The 15922-nt window shown below is 43.4% G+C and overlaps 1 protein-coding gene across 2 annotated transcripts; it reads right to left on the bottom strand.

Annotated features, from left to right (window-relative positions):
• Positions 1-5702: 5702 nt before the first annotated feature.
• Positions 5703-13878, bottom strand: G6PC1 (glucose-6-phosphatase catalytic subunit 1). 2 transcript variants are annotated; one of them, XM_081577450.1, is made up of 6 exons: positions 13649-13878; positions 11102-11211; positions 9883-9888; positions 8635-8657; positions 7900-8015; positions 6199-6214 (listed from the first exon to the last, which is right to left on the bottom strand). In XM_081577450.1, exons 1-6 carry the CDS (start codon positions 13876-13878, stop codon positions 6199-6201), a joined length of 501 nt encoding a protein of 166 aa, XP_081433576.1. The 2 variants fall into 2 exon arrangements, with proteins under 2 accessions (XP_081433575.1, XP_081433576.1); XM_081577449.1 differs by lacking the exon at positions 9883-9888 and having other exon boundaries at positions 5703-6214; positions 8635-8740.
• Positions 13879-15922: the final 2044 nt, after the last annotated feature.

Below are 15922 nucleotides of genomic sequence, written 5' to 3' on the forward strand. Positions count from 1 at the left end.
CATCTATACAAAAACCTGTACACAGATGTTCATAGATTCATAGTAGTATTGTTCATAATAGCCAAAAAGTATAATCAATCCAAATATCCATCAACTAAGGAATGGATAAACAGAATTTATCCACACAATGAAATATTCTTTGCCCATAAGAAGAAATGAAGTACTGATACATGTTACAACATAGATGAACCTTGAAAACATAATGCTAAGTGAAAGAAGCCAGACCCCAAAGGTCACATGTTGTGTGATTCCATTCATATGAAATGTCTAGAACAGGCAGATCTGTGAGACAGAAAGTAAATTAGTGGTGGCTGAGGGTGGAGCAGGTTGGAGTGAGATGGAGGTGACTTCTAATGGGTGTGGGGTTTCTTTTTTTTTTATTATTTATTTTATTTTTGGCTGTGCTGAGTCTTCATTGCTACATGTAGGCTTTCTGTAGTTGCAGTGAGCGTAGGCTACTCTCTAATTGCGGTGTGTGGACTTCTCATTGTGGTGGTTTCTCTTGTGGAGCATGGGTTCTAGAAGTTTGGACTCAGTAGTTGTGGCACATAGGCTGACTTGCTCCGTGGAATGTGGAATCTTCCCAGACCAGGGATCAAACCTGTGTCTTCTGCATTGGCAGGTAGATTCTTATCCAGTGGACCACCAGGAAAGTCCCAGTGGGGGGTTTCTTTATGGAGTGACAGAAAATGTTCTAAAATCAATTTGTGGTGATGGTTGTACAATTATCTGAATATGCTAAAAACCCTGGACTAGTTCACTTTGGGTGAATTGTATAGTATGTGAACTACATCTCAATAAAGTTGCTATAAATTTTTTAAATCTACTATAAATTTTGTTAAAAAACAGAAACAAAAACTTCAAGCCCTTGGTCTCTCCATGGTGAAGCAGCATTGGCTCAGGCAGCAGAATTTGCATTTCTTAATGGGTCTGGTTTCCTAGGCCAAGAATACAATTATATGGTATGTGTGTGTGTTTGTATCATCCTTAAACCCATCTCCTCAAAATGAAAAGACTGATAGACCAATCTATCAAATTGTGTTATAACATAACGTGGACCTTGGTTTAAAACAGTCATTGGTCAAACTTGTGGATTATTTTCAAATATCTTTTGATATTGATTTAACATAATTCTAACATAATTAATAATAATTCTAATGTAAATCTAGCATACTGTAGATCTAACATAATTCTACAGTAATAAGAGAATAGACTCTATGATTTCAATACCTTCAGACCATGAAATCTTTGTGTCTTATTTTATGTCCCTGGATATGGTCCAGTGTCTCCTAATTTACAGTCTATGGGAACTTGAATAGAATTTGTATCCTATTCACTGTTGTGTGAAAATTGTATAAATCTTAATGATGTTGAATTGGCTCATTGTGCTTTTTCAAGCCTACTATATCCTTCTACTTTTCTGTATATTCATTCTATTAATTTTTGAGAGTTTTCTATTGAAACTCCAACTAAAAATCTTGATTTATCTACTTAAAAAATAATTGTAATGTATAGCAGAACTGTATGTAACTTTGTTCTGTGTTTTCCAAGTCTCCTGTAAATGTGTTATCATACTTTCATAATTAAAAAAAAAGAAAGAAAGAAAAAGAATAAAATGATCGTTGCTCATTTATACTTACTGCCATCCTGAGAATTCACAAGTCATTTATAAAGTAAACATATATCTGTAACTTGAGGAGCAGATCTGTGATCAAAATGTGCTAATACATTGGTTATTTTACAAATTGATCATGGGCTGACACACTTCTCAGCTTTACCCATCACGAGTTCTTAGTCTTTGTGTTAGCTGCTCAGTCATGTCCAACTCTTTGAGACCACATGGATTGTAGCCTGCCAGGCTCCTCTGTCCATGGGATTCTCCAAGCAAGAATACTGGAGCAGGTTGCCATGCCCTCCTCCAGGGGATCTTCCCCACCCAGGAATTGAACCCGAGTCTCCTGCACTGCATGCAGATACTTTACCATCTGAGTCACCAGGGAGGCCCTCTTAGCCTTTAGGGCTGTCCATTTCTAGACTTTGCCTGTCCCAGTGAAAGATAGCAGTCCTGCATTGGTGGAATCTCTGACCTAAAAATCTTCCACAGCATTTTTTTACTTTCTACCCTTTTATATAGATCTATACCAAAAGTTCTTAGGGGTAATTCTCTCTTCTTGTGCTATCTTGATTGTAGATAGTAAGTTAGTTTCTGACCCAGAGGCTCAGCATGATTTTTAGGCTCTTGCTTTTTTTTGTTTTCCACGCTGCATGACTTGTGGGATTTCAGTTACCTGACCAGGGGTCAAACCCGAGCCCTCAGCAGTGAGAGTGAGGAGTCCTAACCACTGGATTGCCAGGGAATTGCCTTAAGCTCTTTCTTAGAAGTAAGAAAAGAAAGAGCTAAGGTTGTTTTAGACACTGCTGTTAACATGGTTATGACTGTTTCAATAGTGAATTTATGAAATGAACTTTGAAAAATGGTATCTTCATACTTAGAAACCAGTACTAGCTCACTGGGAGGATCACTCTAAGTTTTATAATGTCCTTTGGCCACAAGAAATCAAAATCTCTGTGGTCTGTGTTAAGAGTTGTGTCTGGTATCTGAAGGATGATTTGATGCAGCCACTAGTCTTACTGGCATCCGTGGAGTAGAGGAGAGAGGATGAACTCTGGAGTCAGACTGCCTGGTTCTTAAGCTGGCTCCTCCATTCTGGACCAGCTCCCTAACGCCTCTGTGCCTTTTCATGTGTAATATGAGGATAAATTCTAACACCCACCTTACAGAGACATTGGGAGAATTAAGAGAGTTCATTGTATAAATAAAATGTATAATGTATAAATAAAAACAGAGCCTGGCATATATTAAGCACCAATTTCATCTTTTATTATGTGTCTTTATCAACCTGACCAACTACCGGAGGCAGGGGCGTTGTTTACTTTCTGCCAGAGTTCTATTGCAAAGAATCTGGCTTTAGTCCTTGAGGGCAAATAAACCGTCCAGGATGGGGGCCATGCCCAAGCAGTGGGGTTCAATTCAAACTGAACAAGACCATTTCTCTTCTCCCCTGATGAGACCATTAGCATCTCAGAGGGTCCTGGTGCTTACCCCCCCAACAACCCTAGAGAAATCAAATTCCATAGGAGGACTCAACTTTCCCTAAAGATTCACATCCCAAAGTTCTTCTTTTTCTTTTCTTAATTTTCTGCTACTGTGCTCAGGCTTTCTCTAGTTGAGGTGAGTGGGGACTACTTTCTAATTGCACTGCTCGGGCTCAACAGTTGCAGCTCACAGGCTCTAGAGTGTGGGCTCAGTAATTGTGGTTCATTGGCTTGGTTGCCTCAAGGCCTGCGGTATCTTCCCAAACCCGGGATCCATGTCCCCTGCATTGGTGGGTGGACTCTTAACCACTGGACCACCAGGGAAATCCCCAGCATTCTGAAGTGAATGATCAGGTCTCACTCTCAGTAGATCCAGAGTTATGCTGGTGAGTCAAGGCTTTTGGAGGTTGGGACCCTGCACCCAGGATGAAATAAAGCCTGGAGCGACACTTTCAGTATCTCTGAGCATCCTTTGCTGCTATGACTTGCTCTGTTCAGACTTTCTTTAACTGTAACCAAAAACCTTGCTGACATTAGGATATTGGATTCCATAGTCTGTTTAGTCTTTTTTTTTTTTTTTTTAAATCCTTTTGGCAACGCTGCACAGTGTGTGGGATCTTAGTTCCCAGACCAGGGATGGAACCTGTGCCAGAGTCCTAATCACTGAGCCACTGGAGAACTCCCAAGTCAGCTCAGCCTTATTCTGCTACTACGACTTACATTCCCTGATTGCTTAGTTTGGTAATGATCCTGCCTGTCTGCTCTCAAGTTGCAGTTTGACCCCATAAAGCAACTCGTGCTGTGCTGTGGTCTGGTAACTAATGTTCCATCTTGGCCAATGATATTGTGCCTATGTTCATATGCTCAACTCTGCCTGTGCTCTTGTTGACACTTTACAAGTCTCTGTAGCCCTACTGGGACTTCTGGCCCAACCCAAGACAAAACAGCTTCCTTTTCCAAAAAGAAAATGTAAGTACACAGAAACCAAATTATTTGTTTGGGGAAATAGAGAAAGAGCTGGAAATTTAGCTGAACCAGAATTAGAAGCTTCAGATCACATTACCTCTAAAATATAGTAATCAACAAGACTTCATTCTTAAGTAAAATGTTGTTTTAATAAAATACTGCACGTATATATTTTTCTTTGCAAAGATGTTATGATCATGATGGTTGGTGTGAATGATAATATATGGTGAGCTATATAATTAGTAGAAAAAACAAGATCTCTCAAATAAATAGGCTTCAACATTTTTTTTTTAAAGAACATAGTCTGAGAGTCAGTTGAGACTAGAGAACAGGCAAAGAGGAGGAGTTGGATTTTCCTCCAAGAATGTGCTCTTGATTGGTTTCAGATACGGAAAGGAGTCATATTTACCCTCCAGGAATCAAAAGTAACATTGGAGTGACCTTCTGGAGAGAGGAATCCTGGCCCTCTCCTTGCCATTTTGCCTAAGATTTAAGAGCTTAACTGAAACATACAAAAGCACCACTACAGAGAAGCCTTCAGGCATCTGAGGATCCAGCAGGGTGGGTGTAAAATCAGTGGAAAATTCTGGGGAAAGCAGAGCTGGGCTAGTAAGGAGAAAGATTAAATGTTATGGAGGATAAGCTGACTTTGTACAAAGTTTCTGACCTAGCACAATATCCAGGTCACCACAGCCATTCAGAAATCTCAGTAAATACAATGACCATGGATATATAATAGAAAAATACAAGCAGAATTACTCCACTAACCACTGATTAATTGTACTTGAAGTTGTCCCCCACTGTTGAGAGTCCTTTACCTAAAGATTCGAATATAATCAAAGTCATTAAGATATTGTTTGACATACAATTTTCAGGGTATGCAAGATATTAAAAAATCCTCCTTAATCAATCCTTCTTTTCCTACCAAATCCACAGCTCCTTTCTCCTTTTCTGGGTAACTGAAGAGCATGAGTAGAAAATGCAGTTGTTAGCTAGAATATTTAAGAAAGAACTGACTTTTTAGTGGTTCCTTACTCTTAGCATAAACATATTCCGTATCTGCAAGGTAACTTTTATAAATTAAACATGTTTTCATTTAAAAAAAATGGGAAATTCACTTGTGATTCCCAGCCTGGCATCATGAACTGACCCTATACTCATAGTTCAGTCGGTCAAGAATCTGCCTGCAAGGCAGGAGACCGGGGTTCGATTCCTGGGTGGGGAAGATCCCCTGGAGAAGGAAATAGCAACCCACTCCAGTATTCTTGCCTGGAGAATCCCATGGACAGAGGAGCCTGGTGGGATACAGTCTATGAGGTCGCAAGAGTTGGACATGACTTAGCGACTAAACTACTACTACTACCAAGAAGTCTTGCTTTTGTACTGGACAGAAAAAAAAGCACACCTTCGCAAGAAAAATCCAGAATGACCTACCTTCCAATGAGGCTTTCTCAAATAAAAACTGTCTCTAGCTTTTCAATAAAACATCACCCAATACAATTAGAATTGCAAAGGGGGAAAGGGGGCCGCCTGAGCTGACTCTAGTACCTCTGGCCTGACCACCGGCTGGCAGAAGGCCCTAACTATCCTCAATCCTTGGAAGAGTCATTGGCTTTCAATTCTGAAGACTCCATATCCCTTTACAAAGTCTTCTTGTTGGGCTGGCCCAGCACCCGGGCGAGGCAGTAGGGGATGAGGCTGACAGATGCCAGGGGCACCGCTGCACTCTTGCAGAAGGACAGGACGTAGAAGATCAGCTCGATTTGGGAGGGGGGTTTCAAAGAGTCAAAGAGGTGCAGGAGGACGAGGGAGGCCACGATGCAGCTGAGGCGAAACGGGAACCACTTGCTGAGCTTGCCCTTGCAGCTCTCCCGGTACATGCTGGAGTTGAGAGCCAGACCTAAGCCAAAGAGGGTCCCCAGATTCTTGAGGAGGCTGGCAAAGGGTGTGGTGTCAATATGGACCCACTCTGGCCGCTCACACCTTCGCTTGGCTTTCTCTAGAGTCCACAGCAGGTCGACCCCCACCCACTTTAACAGTAGGTAAAATCCAATGGCGAAACTGAACAGGAAGAAGGTGATGAGAAAGTACTTCTTGAGACTGGCATGGTAGATGCTCTGGATGTGGCGGAAAGTCTCAGCAACCGCAATGCCTGAGTGGAAGAAGGAATGACCATGAGAACTGGGGAAGGTGCTGGCCCGTCAGCTAGAAGTGAGTTTGGAGCAATGGGTGACCTGCCATCTGTCCCACCATTGTGGAGTTAAATCACAGAGGCCAGATTAGAGGGTCATTTGGTTTTTTCCCATGTGTGATTCCAGCCTGTCCTCAGCCATAGATTCTTTGAGATGGAAGAGATATGCCACTTACTTCCCCCCACCACATGCAAACTTCCTGTGTTGGGAGGAGGGTCAGGGGTGGTCTCTGTTTGAATACCCTCAGGGGTAGAGAGCTCACTCCCACTCAGGCAGCCCATTTCATCTTTGCATGAATTTGATCATTAGAAGGTACTTCTTCGTGCTGAGCTAAAACCTATCTCTCACGACTGAGCAACTGAACTGAACTGAACTGATTGGTCTCAGTTATTTTCGTAGGAGTTTGTAAGTAACTCTAGAGCCTCCGTTAACACTTTTAAACACACTCGAAGATCCCCTGGAGAAGGGAGTGTCTACCCACTCCAGTATTCTTGCCTGGAGAATTCCATGGACAGAGGAGCCTGGTGGGCTACAGTCCATGGGGTCGCAAAGAGTCGACACAGCTGAGCGACTATCATTTTCACTTATTTTTTCATTCTCAGGGGTGAGGGATAAATTAGGAGGTTGGGATTAACATATACACACTACTATATGTAAAATAGATATAGGACCTACTATATAGCATAGGGAACTCTACTCAGTACTTTATAATAACCTATAAGAGAAAAGAATCTGAAAAGGAATATATATATACTGAATCACTCTGCTGTACACCTGAAGCTAACATGATATTGTAGATCAACTATACTTCAATTTAAAAATAATAAACTGGGCGGAAAAGACTAGACAAAACAGATTGGGAACTCAAAAAATAAAGATAGTTATTCTTCTTTCTGACTTAAACTTTCCCAGATATTTGATGTAACATGAACTTCCAGGCTCTTCCTCAAACATGGAACCCAGTGCTATAATGCTGTGTTAATTTCATAGTTGCCAGGAAGTCATCATTTTTCTTGTTCTCAACATGCTTCTGTGAATGCTGCTCTCCTCTGCTTTTTCAGGTCTCCAGGGGGAAAATTCCACATTTCCCCTAAGGTCTTATATTCCAGTGCTTCCCACAAAGTCAAGAAATTCTTTCTTACACTTAACTTACCTAAGTCTTTTCTGCCCCTTATTAGCTGGATCTCAGAAAACAACATATTTGAAACACAGAAGCTATAATAAAGACCAGCTGTGGGCATCTATTAGGTTTGCAAATGAATTTATTTAAATAAAGAGCTTTCCAAGAACATTGTGTTAATTTGTTAAATTTGATAGATTTTCTTAACCCTAACCTAGGGCCCACTTCCAACTGAAGAGCTGTAAGAAATAAAGAATGTAAAAATATCTCAGAGATTTTAGGCAAAGTCAACTGGGTAAGTTAATTTGCTGTCTTGTCATTTTTCTGAAGCACACTTAATTGTATAGATCTTGGCACTCCCATAGAAATGAATCATTTAAATTGCCCATCCTTGACTTCCAACCAGCTGAAATACTAACGATGTTGATTATACACAGAACATGGCTGGAATGCTAGCATTTTGTCCTGATTAGGAAGGAATGGTATAGGTGGGGGTTAGAGGGAGGGAACCAGAGCAGTTGGTACCTGATAAGACTCCAGCAACAACTTGATGGGGAAAATGAGCAGCAAGGTAGATTCGTGACAGGCAGACATTCAGTTGCACGACCCAGAATCCCAACCACAACATGACATTCAAGCACCTGCAATGGAAGAGGCAGTCATAAGAAAATCCAGATATAGATCCTTCACCAAAGAGAATAGCCTCAGCAGGAACACTGGAGCCTGGCAAACTCAGGTTACATTAGTGGTATTTTTTATAAACTGAAGACTATACTCAAAAGTTCAAAGCTACCCGTGGCAAGTGGTGAACCACTGTGTATGTGAATTTCAACCTCCCTATTTTATGTTTCATAATGAAGGATTTGCTCAGTGGCTGCATACTCAGAATTCCCCGTAAAAGTAATGTCTTTTGCTTCTTTGTTTATTTTAACCTGGATAGGGCATCGCAATGTTTGGTACGGAAATGAGCTTTTATTTACAGCCTGCTTCTTCCTCACTAGCTGATCTTGAGAAAGCCCTCTGCTATGTTAGGCCTTATTCCTGATCTCTAAAATTAGATGTTGCCCATGTGGGTCCCTTCTAGCCCTAACATTCTGTGACCCTAATGTTCACTCCCAGCAGAACTGCTACAACTCTTAGCAGTACCAACCCAAGGCATGAGGTGGGCGGGGGGCATGGAGGAAGAGCAAGTGGTATGTTCACCAGAGAGAGAGCCACCTCCTGCCATCCACCACCCACAACCCAGAGCTGAGTTCTTACCGAAATCTGTAGGTTGGCTTTTTCTTTCCCCGAAAGATAGAGAGGGTGGATGTGACCATCACATAGTATACACCTGCTGTACCCATGGCGTGGCCAGAGGGACTCCCTAAAGAATAGGAAAGAGATGAATAAATGAACCAAAGTTGAAAAATCTTCATCTGGGAGATTGCTAGGGGGCATCATCTATCCATCCATCCGTCCATTCATCCTTCCTTCCATCTTTTCATCCATCTATCCAGCCAGCTATCTATCCATCTTTACATCCAGCCAGCCAGCCATCTATCTTTTCATCCGTTCATTCAATTATCCATCCACCCATCCATCTTTCCACCCATCTACCCATCCTGCCATCCATTCATTTACCTATTTAGTTATCTATGTAACACATATCTATTAAGCTCCTACTACATGCCCAGCAATATGCTAGGCTCTGGGAGAACAGTGGGTGGCACAGTCAGAGAAAGCCTCAGCTCTTGAGATTGTACAGTCTATATACAGTCTAGAGATTACACACAGAATCAACCTGCTGGGTATATAATTGCAAATCGGTCTGCCCTCCATTACCTCTCTTCTACTCTCTTTGCTCACTCAGCTCTGGCCATGCTGGCCTCATTGCTCTCCTTTAAACACACTCCCTCCCCAGTGTCTGTGACATTGGTCTTTCTATCCAGACACCTCTTCCTCCAGGATTTATTGGCTAATTCTCTTGCCCCCTTTAAGCGTTTGCACAGATTTCTGCTTCTCAGTGAATCCTGCCCTGACCACTCTATTTAACACTGCATCCAATTGCTATTCCTGGTCTCCTTTCCCTGAAAGGGGGAGGGCCCTGTGCCACCAGATCCTTTTCTGGACTAAAGGGTTTATTTTTCCTTTTCTATTGTTGAGAGTGTGGCTGCAGGTGGCCCTCAGTGCTCAGACTTCACTGGACATTGCCCTGGGCTGATGAGAGCCATCTTGAGCAGAACTGCCCTTCCCCTGGGGGGCCCCCTGCACCCAATCACTCATCTCTATTACTACCCTTTCCCTGGGGGGGATCCTGCACCCAATCACTCATCTCTATTGGGGTATAAGGCCTGGTCCCCTTGAATCAATTCAGAGCTCCTATGGGGTTAGCTGAGACTGAATGGCAATTAGACTTCTGCCCAGGTAGCTTCCGTCCCTTCCTTCCACAAGTACTGCCCTCGAGTGTAGCACCTCCTGCATGCTGATCTCCATCTGAGTCTGCTTTCCAGGGAGCCCCACATAAACCCTTGCCTCTCTTCCTCCTCCTCCTCCTTCTTCTAATATCCTAAATATTTTACTTGTGTATTATGATTTTTTTTTCTCTCTCTCTCTCTCACACACACACACATACACATCTCATTCAAATATAAGCTCCACAAGGGTAGGAGGCTTTTTGTTTTCAGCTGCACCACACAGCTTTCGGGATCTTACTTCCAGGGACTGAGCCTGAGCCACCACAGGGAAGGCTTCCCAGATGGCTCAGTGGTAAAGAATCTGCCTGCCAGTGCAGGAGCTGAACGAGATGTGGGTTTGATTCCTGGGTTGGGAAGATCCCCTGGAGGAGGAAATGGCAACCCATTCCAGTATTCTTGCCTGGAAAATTCCATGGACAGAGGAGCCTGGCGGGTTACAGTCCATGCGGTCTCAAAGAGTTGGGCATGACTGAGCGACTGAGCACCCATGCACAGTGAAAGCGCCGAGTGAAGTGCTGAACCATTGAACCACCAAGGAATTCCCACGGGTAGGGATCTTGGTTTTATTCATTGAGGCCTTTCAAGTGCCTAGAACAAGGTTTGGTACAGATACTTGATAAATAATATTTGAATGAGTGAATATACTCTAAAGTGAAAACAAATATTTGTGAAAACAAATAACTAAGGGCAATGCCCTCGTCTGGGAGTCAAGGATAGGGGCCCTGAGTTTAGGGACACTAACGCTGAGACCTGTAGGGGAGCGGAGGGGTTGAAAATTCCTTTTTCTTACTGAAAAATGAAATCTATCATTTGGCTGAACAACGCCTGTCTGGGTGTAACTAGTAAAGTACAGACAGGGTGTGGGACTGAACGGTCAGCTGGGGAGGACACATCTTCCTGGCCAGGCTTCTGGGAAGGATGACCAGGGGCTCAGGCCTCTACCATGTTCCCTTCCTGGACAAAGGGCCACAGCACAGTTACTCTCATGAGCCCTTTGTCTATGAGGGAGCCCTTGCCTCTCTGAACTAGCTACTTCTGTTCTGGAAACATCAGGCAGATTCCAAAGTGGCAGTCACAGGCTATTCTGGAAGGCCTTGCCGAAGTGAATTCAGATGGAGTTGTACCAAATCCAAGACCATGACCAGAACTTGAAGGAGTGGCTCTGCTCACGTCCCCCTCAAAAACGGCTTCATCCAGCACGAATGTTGCCAGGTGTCCACAATGAGCACGGTCCACCCAGCTTCTGTCTGGATGAGGGCTGGGCCTCTCACCTGGGCCGGTCTCACAGGTGACCGGGAACTGCTTTATCAACGGCACTGAGGTGTTACTGTAGTAGTCGGTGTCCAGAACCCACCAGTATGGGCGCTGTCCAAAGAGAATCCTGTGAAAAAGCAGAACCGGGGTATGGAGTTACTGAAGGAAAGCTTTGGCCCGATGCCACATCTTCAAGAAGAGAGAGTAGTAGCTCGAGGAGAAGATCCTTGAGATCCAACACAGAATGTGAGCCCCTCCAAGAAGGGGAACATTAGGGAAAAGCAGGGGAGGGAGGCTTTTATGGAGCATCCTTTATAGAACTTGTGAATTTTGCCTTTGGAGGTATTATTTATTCAAACGTAAATAAATAAATCCCATATTCTCAAAACCATATTAACAGCAGCTGCTGGTGGTTTAGTTGCTAAGTCGTGTCCGACTCTTGTGACTCCATGGACTGTAGCCCACCAGGCTCTTCTGTCCATACGATATCCCAGGCAAGAATAGTGGAGTGGGTTTTCATTTTCTCCTCCAGGAGATCTTCCTGACCTAAGGATAGAACCCAGGTCTCCTAAGCCTCCTGCATTGGCAGGCAGATTAACAGCAGCTATGTAGCTTTTTTTTTTTTTTAACTCTGAGAAGAATTTGCCCTAGAAGGATGCCTAGGGACTACAGTTTGCGACTTGGATTTGCATATCCTACTGATCGTTTCTTCAGGCCTCCGAAGTCTTGGGTTTCTTCTGAACTTCAGAGACTGAGCCCCAGCCCCAAGGACAAGCCTCCCAGGAGATGTGGTCTCTGTTTCCATCAGAATCACTTTCTGTAAGGACATACATACTTACTATTTGCCTGTTTTGTATCCTCTGGCTTGGAAACAGAATATCTCAGACAAACCACTTCCCCTTTAAAAGCATGTTTTTCATTGTGGAAACAGGTGTGAAGGGTCAGTCAGGATGCTTCTTTTGCTCTGCAGTGGAGGAATAGTGACTTCTCACTAAAATTGGCGACAGCCACTAACTCTGACCTCTACCAAGTTAGAGAAAATCCATGGTTCTTGACATGAAACCAGATATTTGGAATAACCCTTTATCTTTTTGTCTTTTAAGGTCATGCTATTGAATATTGGAAGTTATAGACAAAACTTGGTAGGTTTTTCAACAGAAATTTCAGAATCCCATCAATATGCCTTGGGCTTCTGAGCCCGATAAGAATGTTCAAGACTTTTCTTGTTTATGGCCAAAGAAAATTAAAGCTAGAAGAGATCTTAAGAATCACCTGACAGTAAACAAAGATAATTTTAGGGATGGTCAAAGTCTTTGAGGGCAGCTGGTCCAAACTCTTCATTTTCTACATGAAGAAATAGAGACCAAAGTAGTGATTTGTTGGGGTCAACTGGTACTGGCTAACAGTTGTAAAATATTCAGGATTTTTGAAAGCCAGACCCACTGACAGCTTGAAAGTGGTCATAACGGGACAACAGACACAGTAGAAATTGGCAAATACTGACATTGGGGCTTCTTTACCTTTTGAAAGTCAGTTTATTAGCACTGGATATAACATAATTCTTAAGAGCCTTGCCTATGAAGTCAGCCTGCCTGGGCTTGAATCCTGTCTCTGACATTTACTACCTATGTTTTTCTAGTCACTTAACTCAGTGCCTTAGTCTCTTCATCTGTAATATAGTAGTAACACCCTATAAAAAGTGCTTAGCACGTGGCCTGGCACATACTACAGGATCAACAATTGTTGATAACTATAGTAATTATTAAGATCCCAGAGATAATCTAGGTTTACAGATTATAAAACAGAAACTCAGAGAGTTTCTCTGAGCTGCCCAAGACATAGAGCTGGCTGAACAAGAGAGGTCTCTGAATTGCTTTTCATGACCTCACACAACGGGTTTTGAAATTGCCTGTTTCCTTTTTTCATACCTCATCTTTCTTCCATCACACATCTATCTTTGTGTCTCCTATGCTGCTTCAAAGTAATAAAACGGAGTTTCAGACTTCCCTGGTAGTCCACTGGTTAAGAATTCACCTGCCAATGCAAGGGACACGGGTTTGATCCCTGCTCCAGGAAGATCCCACATGCTGCGAAGCAACTAAACCCATGTGCCAGAATTACTGAAGCCTGAGCTCTAGAGCCCGTGCACCCCAATAAGGGAAGCCACTACAACAAGACTCCCGTGCACCCCAACTAGAGAGTAGCCCCTGCTCTCTCCAACTTGAGAAACCCTGCACACAGCCATCAAGCCCCAGAGCAGCCATAAAAACAAATAAAAAACACAAAAACAAGCAAATAGAAAAATGGCATTGCTTTGCTTATAGCCTATAATTCACTAGGTCTAGCTGGCCTTCCATCCGTATGAAATAGCCTTTCCTGTATCTTCACTCACTGACAGGGTTTTCTCTGTCTTCCCTCTTTCTATAGAGGATCCAGAGACAGGAGGGGAGTAAACCATGATTGCATGACTAGCATGAAAAAGCAACTTCCGATGGACAGACCTTTCCAAAGACAATGCCAGCCTCTTTCCTTGCTGATTTCCTCTTTGTCTGGCTCTTACTCACCACTTAAAGACGAGGTTGAGCCAGTCTCCAATCACAGCTACCCAGAGGAGTTTGATGCCCACAGCTTCTCGAAGATGGAACCAGATGGGGAAGAAGACATAAAAGGCATTCCTGAGATCTGCAATCACGGACACCAAGATGAACCAATCCTGGGAGTTCTGGTAATTCACCTGGAGGTAGTGTGTTGACTGGATCCCAAAGTCATGCAGAACGTTCATTCCCTTCTCCATCCTCGCTCAGGAAGCCTTCAGCTGTGCCCTTGCAGTTATTTCAGACTGGGTGGTGATTGCTCTGTTATCAGCCTTGCCTTGCCTCTCTGTTTTATACACCCTGTATCCAGTCTGCAGGCCAACCCAGCCCTGATCTTTGGACTCAAAAACCACTTTTGTCTAAAATCTATTGATCAAAGGTGCATCACCAGTAGGTTGATGCAAACATGTTCAGCATGATTTACGTAAAATAGAAAAACAGGCACACAAAAACAGCCTGATCAGCCATGGGCTGGCACAGCCAATTATTAACTTTGGCATTGCTGCTTGACAGTACAAGGGGTTGCCCTCCTGGTTCTGAAACTTAGCCAGAGACACAGGACAGAGTCTAAATCTGCCATGGTTCTTGCAAAGATGTCTGACTTCCCAAATCTGCAATTGCACTTATTTGGGAACAAAGAAAAGTCTTGGTGCTCTAGCAATTCAACTTTTAAATAGTTAAATTTTAAAATATAATAAGTTCTATTGTAGTGGGACTGTCACATTTCTGGACATTTCTGTATTTCCCTAGGGTCTAGAAAATGCCTCTGATTTGGGAGATCAAACCCTCTTTCCAATATTGGCTCTATATCTCTTAGGTCCAGAAAATAATCATCTTTGAATGCGATGATTAATTCATTGAACGTCCTTAAAGTGAGGAACTTTGGGGTTTTAACACATAAGTATAAGCAATAGAGTGAATATGTGTGTGCTTGGTGGCTCAGTCAAAAACAATATGATGAACTGCTGCTGCTGCTGTTTAGTCACTAAGTCGTGTCTGACTCTTTGTGACCGCATGGACTGTAGCCCATCAGGCTCCTCCTTCCATGGGATTTCCCAGGCAAGAATACTGGAGTGGGTTGCCATTTCCTTCTCCAGAGAATCTTCCCAAACCAGGGACTGAACCCATGTCTCCTACATTGGCAGGCAGATTCTTTACCACTGAGCCACCTGGGAAGCCCATATGATGAATAAATGGTTCTAAATAAAAATACAAGAAAACTGGGGACTGGGGACTCTGGAAAGGGCTTTGTACTTTGAGTTTTCTTTCATTTGTACTTTGGAGATATACAGATAGATAGATAAGTATAATCACCAAGAAATCAATATAGTACTATTATAGCCATGGATGTAGATAAGAAATAAAGTAAGAAACACCAAGTTATGAGAAGCAATGGTGCCTGCTCACCCGTACAAGCGGAAACTACCCTTCATCAGCACAGAGACCAAAACCTCACACTCAGATGACCTAGGACTGTGAAGGGAGCAGGGTCTGAGTCAGGTGACAGATTGATGCATTTTCAAGGATAAAAGCCAGTGGGAATAAAACTTGTTAAAATCCACCTGAATTCTCCCTTAGCAAATCCACAATTGCTTTGTAAGGGGTAGTTCGGGGACAGGAAAAAGAAACTCAGAGCAAATGAGTTTGAAGCAAAGGTTACCACATTCCACGCTGGAAGTGATTAAAACTTCATCCAGGAAATATGATCTGGAGTCTCATTCCCACCCCTCTGGGTTCCTCCTCAGCTCCAGCAGAATTTAAGTGCCTTTGACCCTACTGTCTCTGCTGGTCCAGGCATCCCTATCCTGTCACACCTTGCTGGGAGAGCTGGGGCAATGATGGTGTTGGTGGCCGTGGGTGGGCTGCAAATGATGGATGTCCTTGTAGTGTTGAGGGGGAGGGTGTTCTGCACTATCAGTTCTGCCAGGTCACAGAGAGTGGGCCCCACAGAAGAGGTGACCCCCTCCCTCTAACCAGATAAGCCTTCCTAGAAAGTATTGAATATCTATTGCGGTGATCCTTCAGGACTGAAGTTTCTATGGTCAGAGGTGAGTCAAGGGCAAGTTGGGCAGATGCTCTGACAACATATTCAGAGGCACTCTCTGGGCCTCCCCCTCACCCCAGCTGCTAGGAGTCAGAGTTCCTGAGTTGGGCGGGGTGCCATCACCTGCTCAGCATAGGGGGAGCCAGGGGAGAGCCCTATCTTCTGGGGAAAACTCAGGGAGCATGAGCCTGTTGATAAGG

The sequence above is a fragment of the Giraffa tippelskirchi genome, chromosome 3 (assembly GCF_054371585.1).
Source record: "Giraffa tippelskirchi isolate mGirTip1 chromosome 3, T2T-mGirTip1v1.2.pri, whole genome shotgun sequence".
Lineage (NCBI taxonomy): Eukaryota > Metazoa > Chordata > Mammalia > Artiodactyla > Giraffidae > Giraffa > Giraffa tippelskirchi.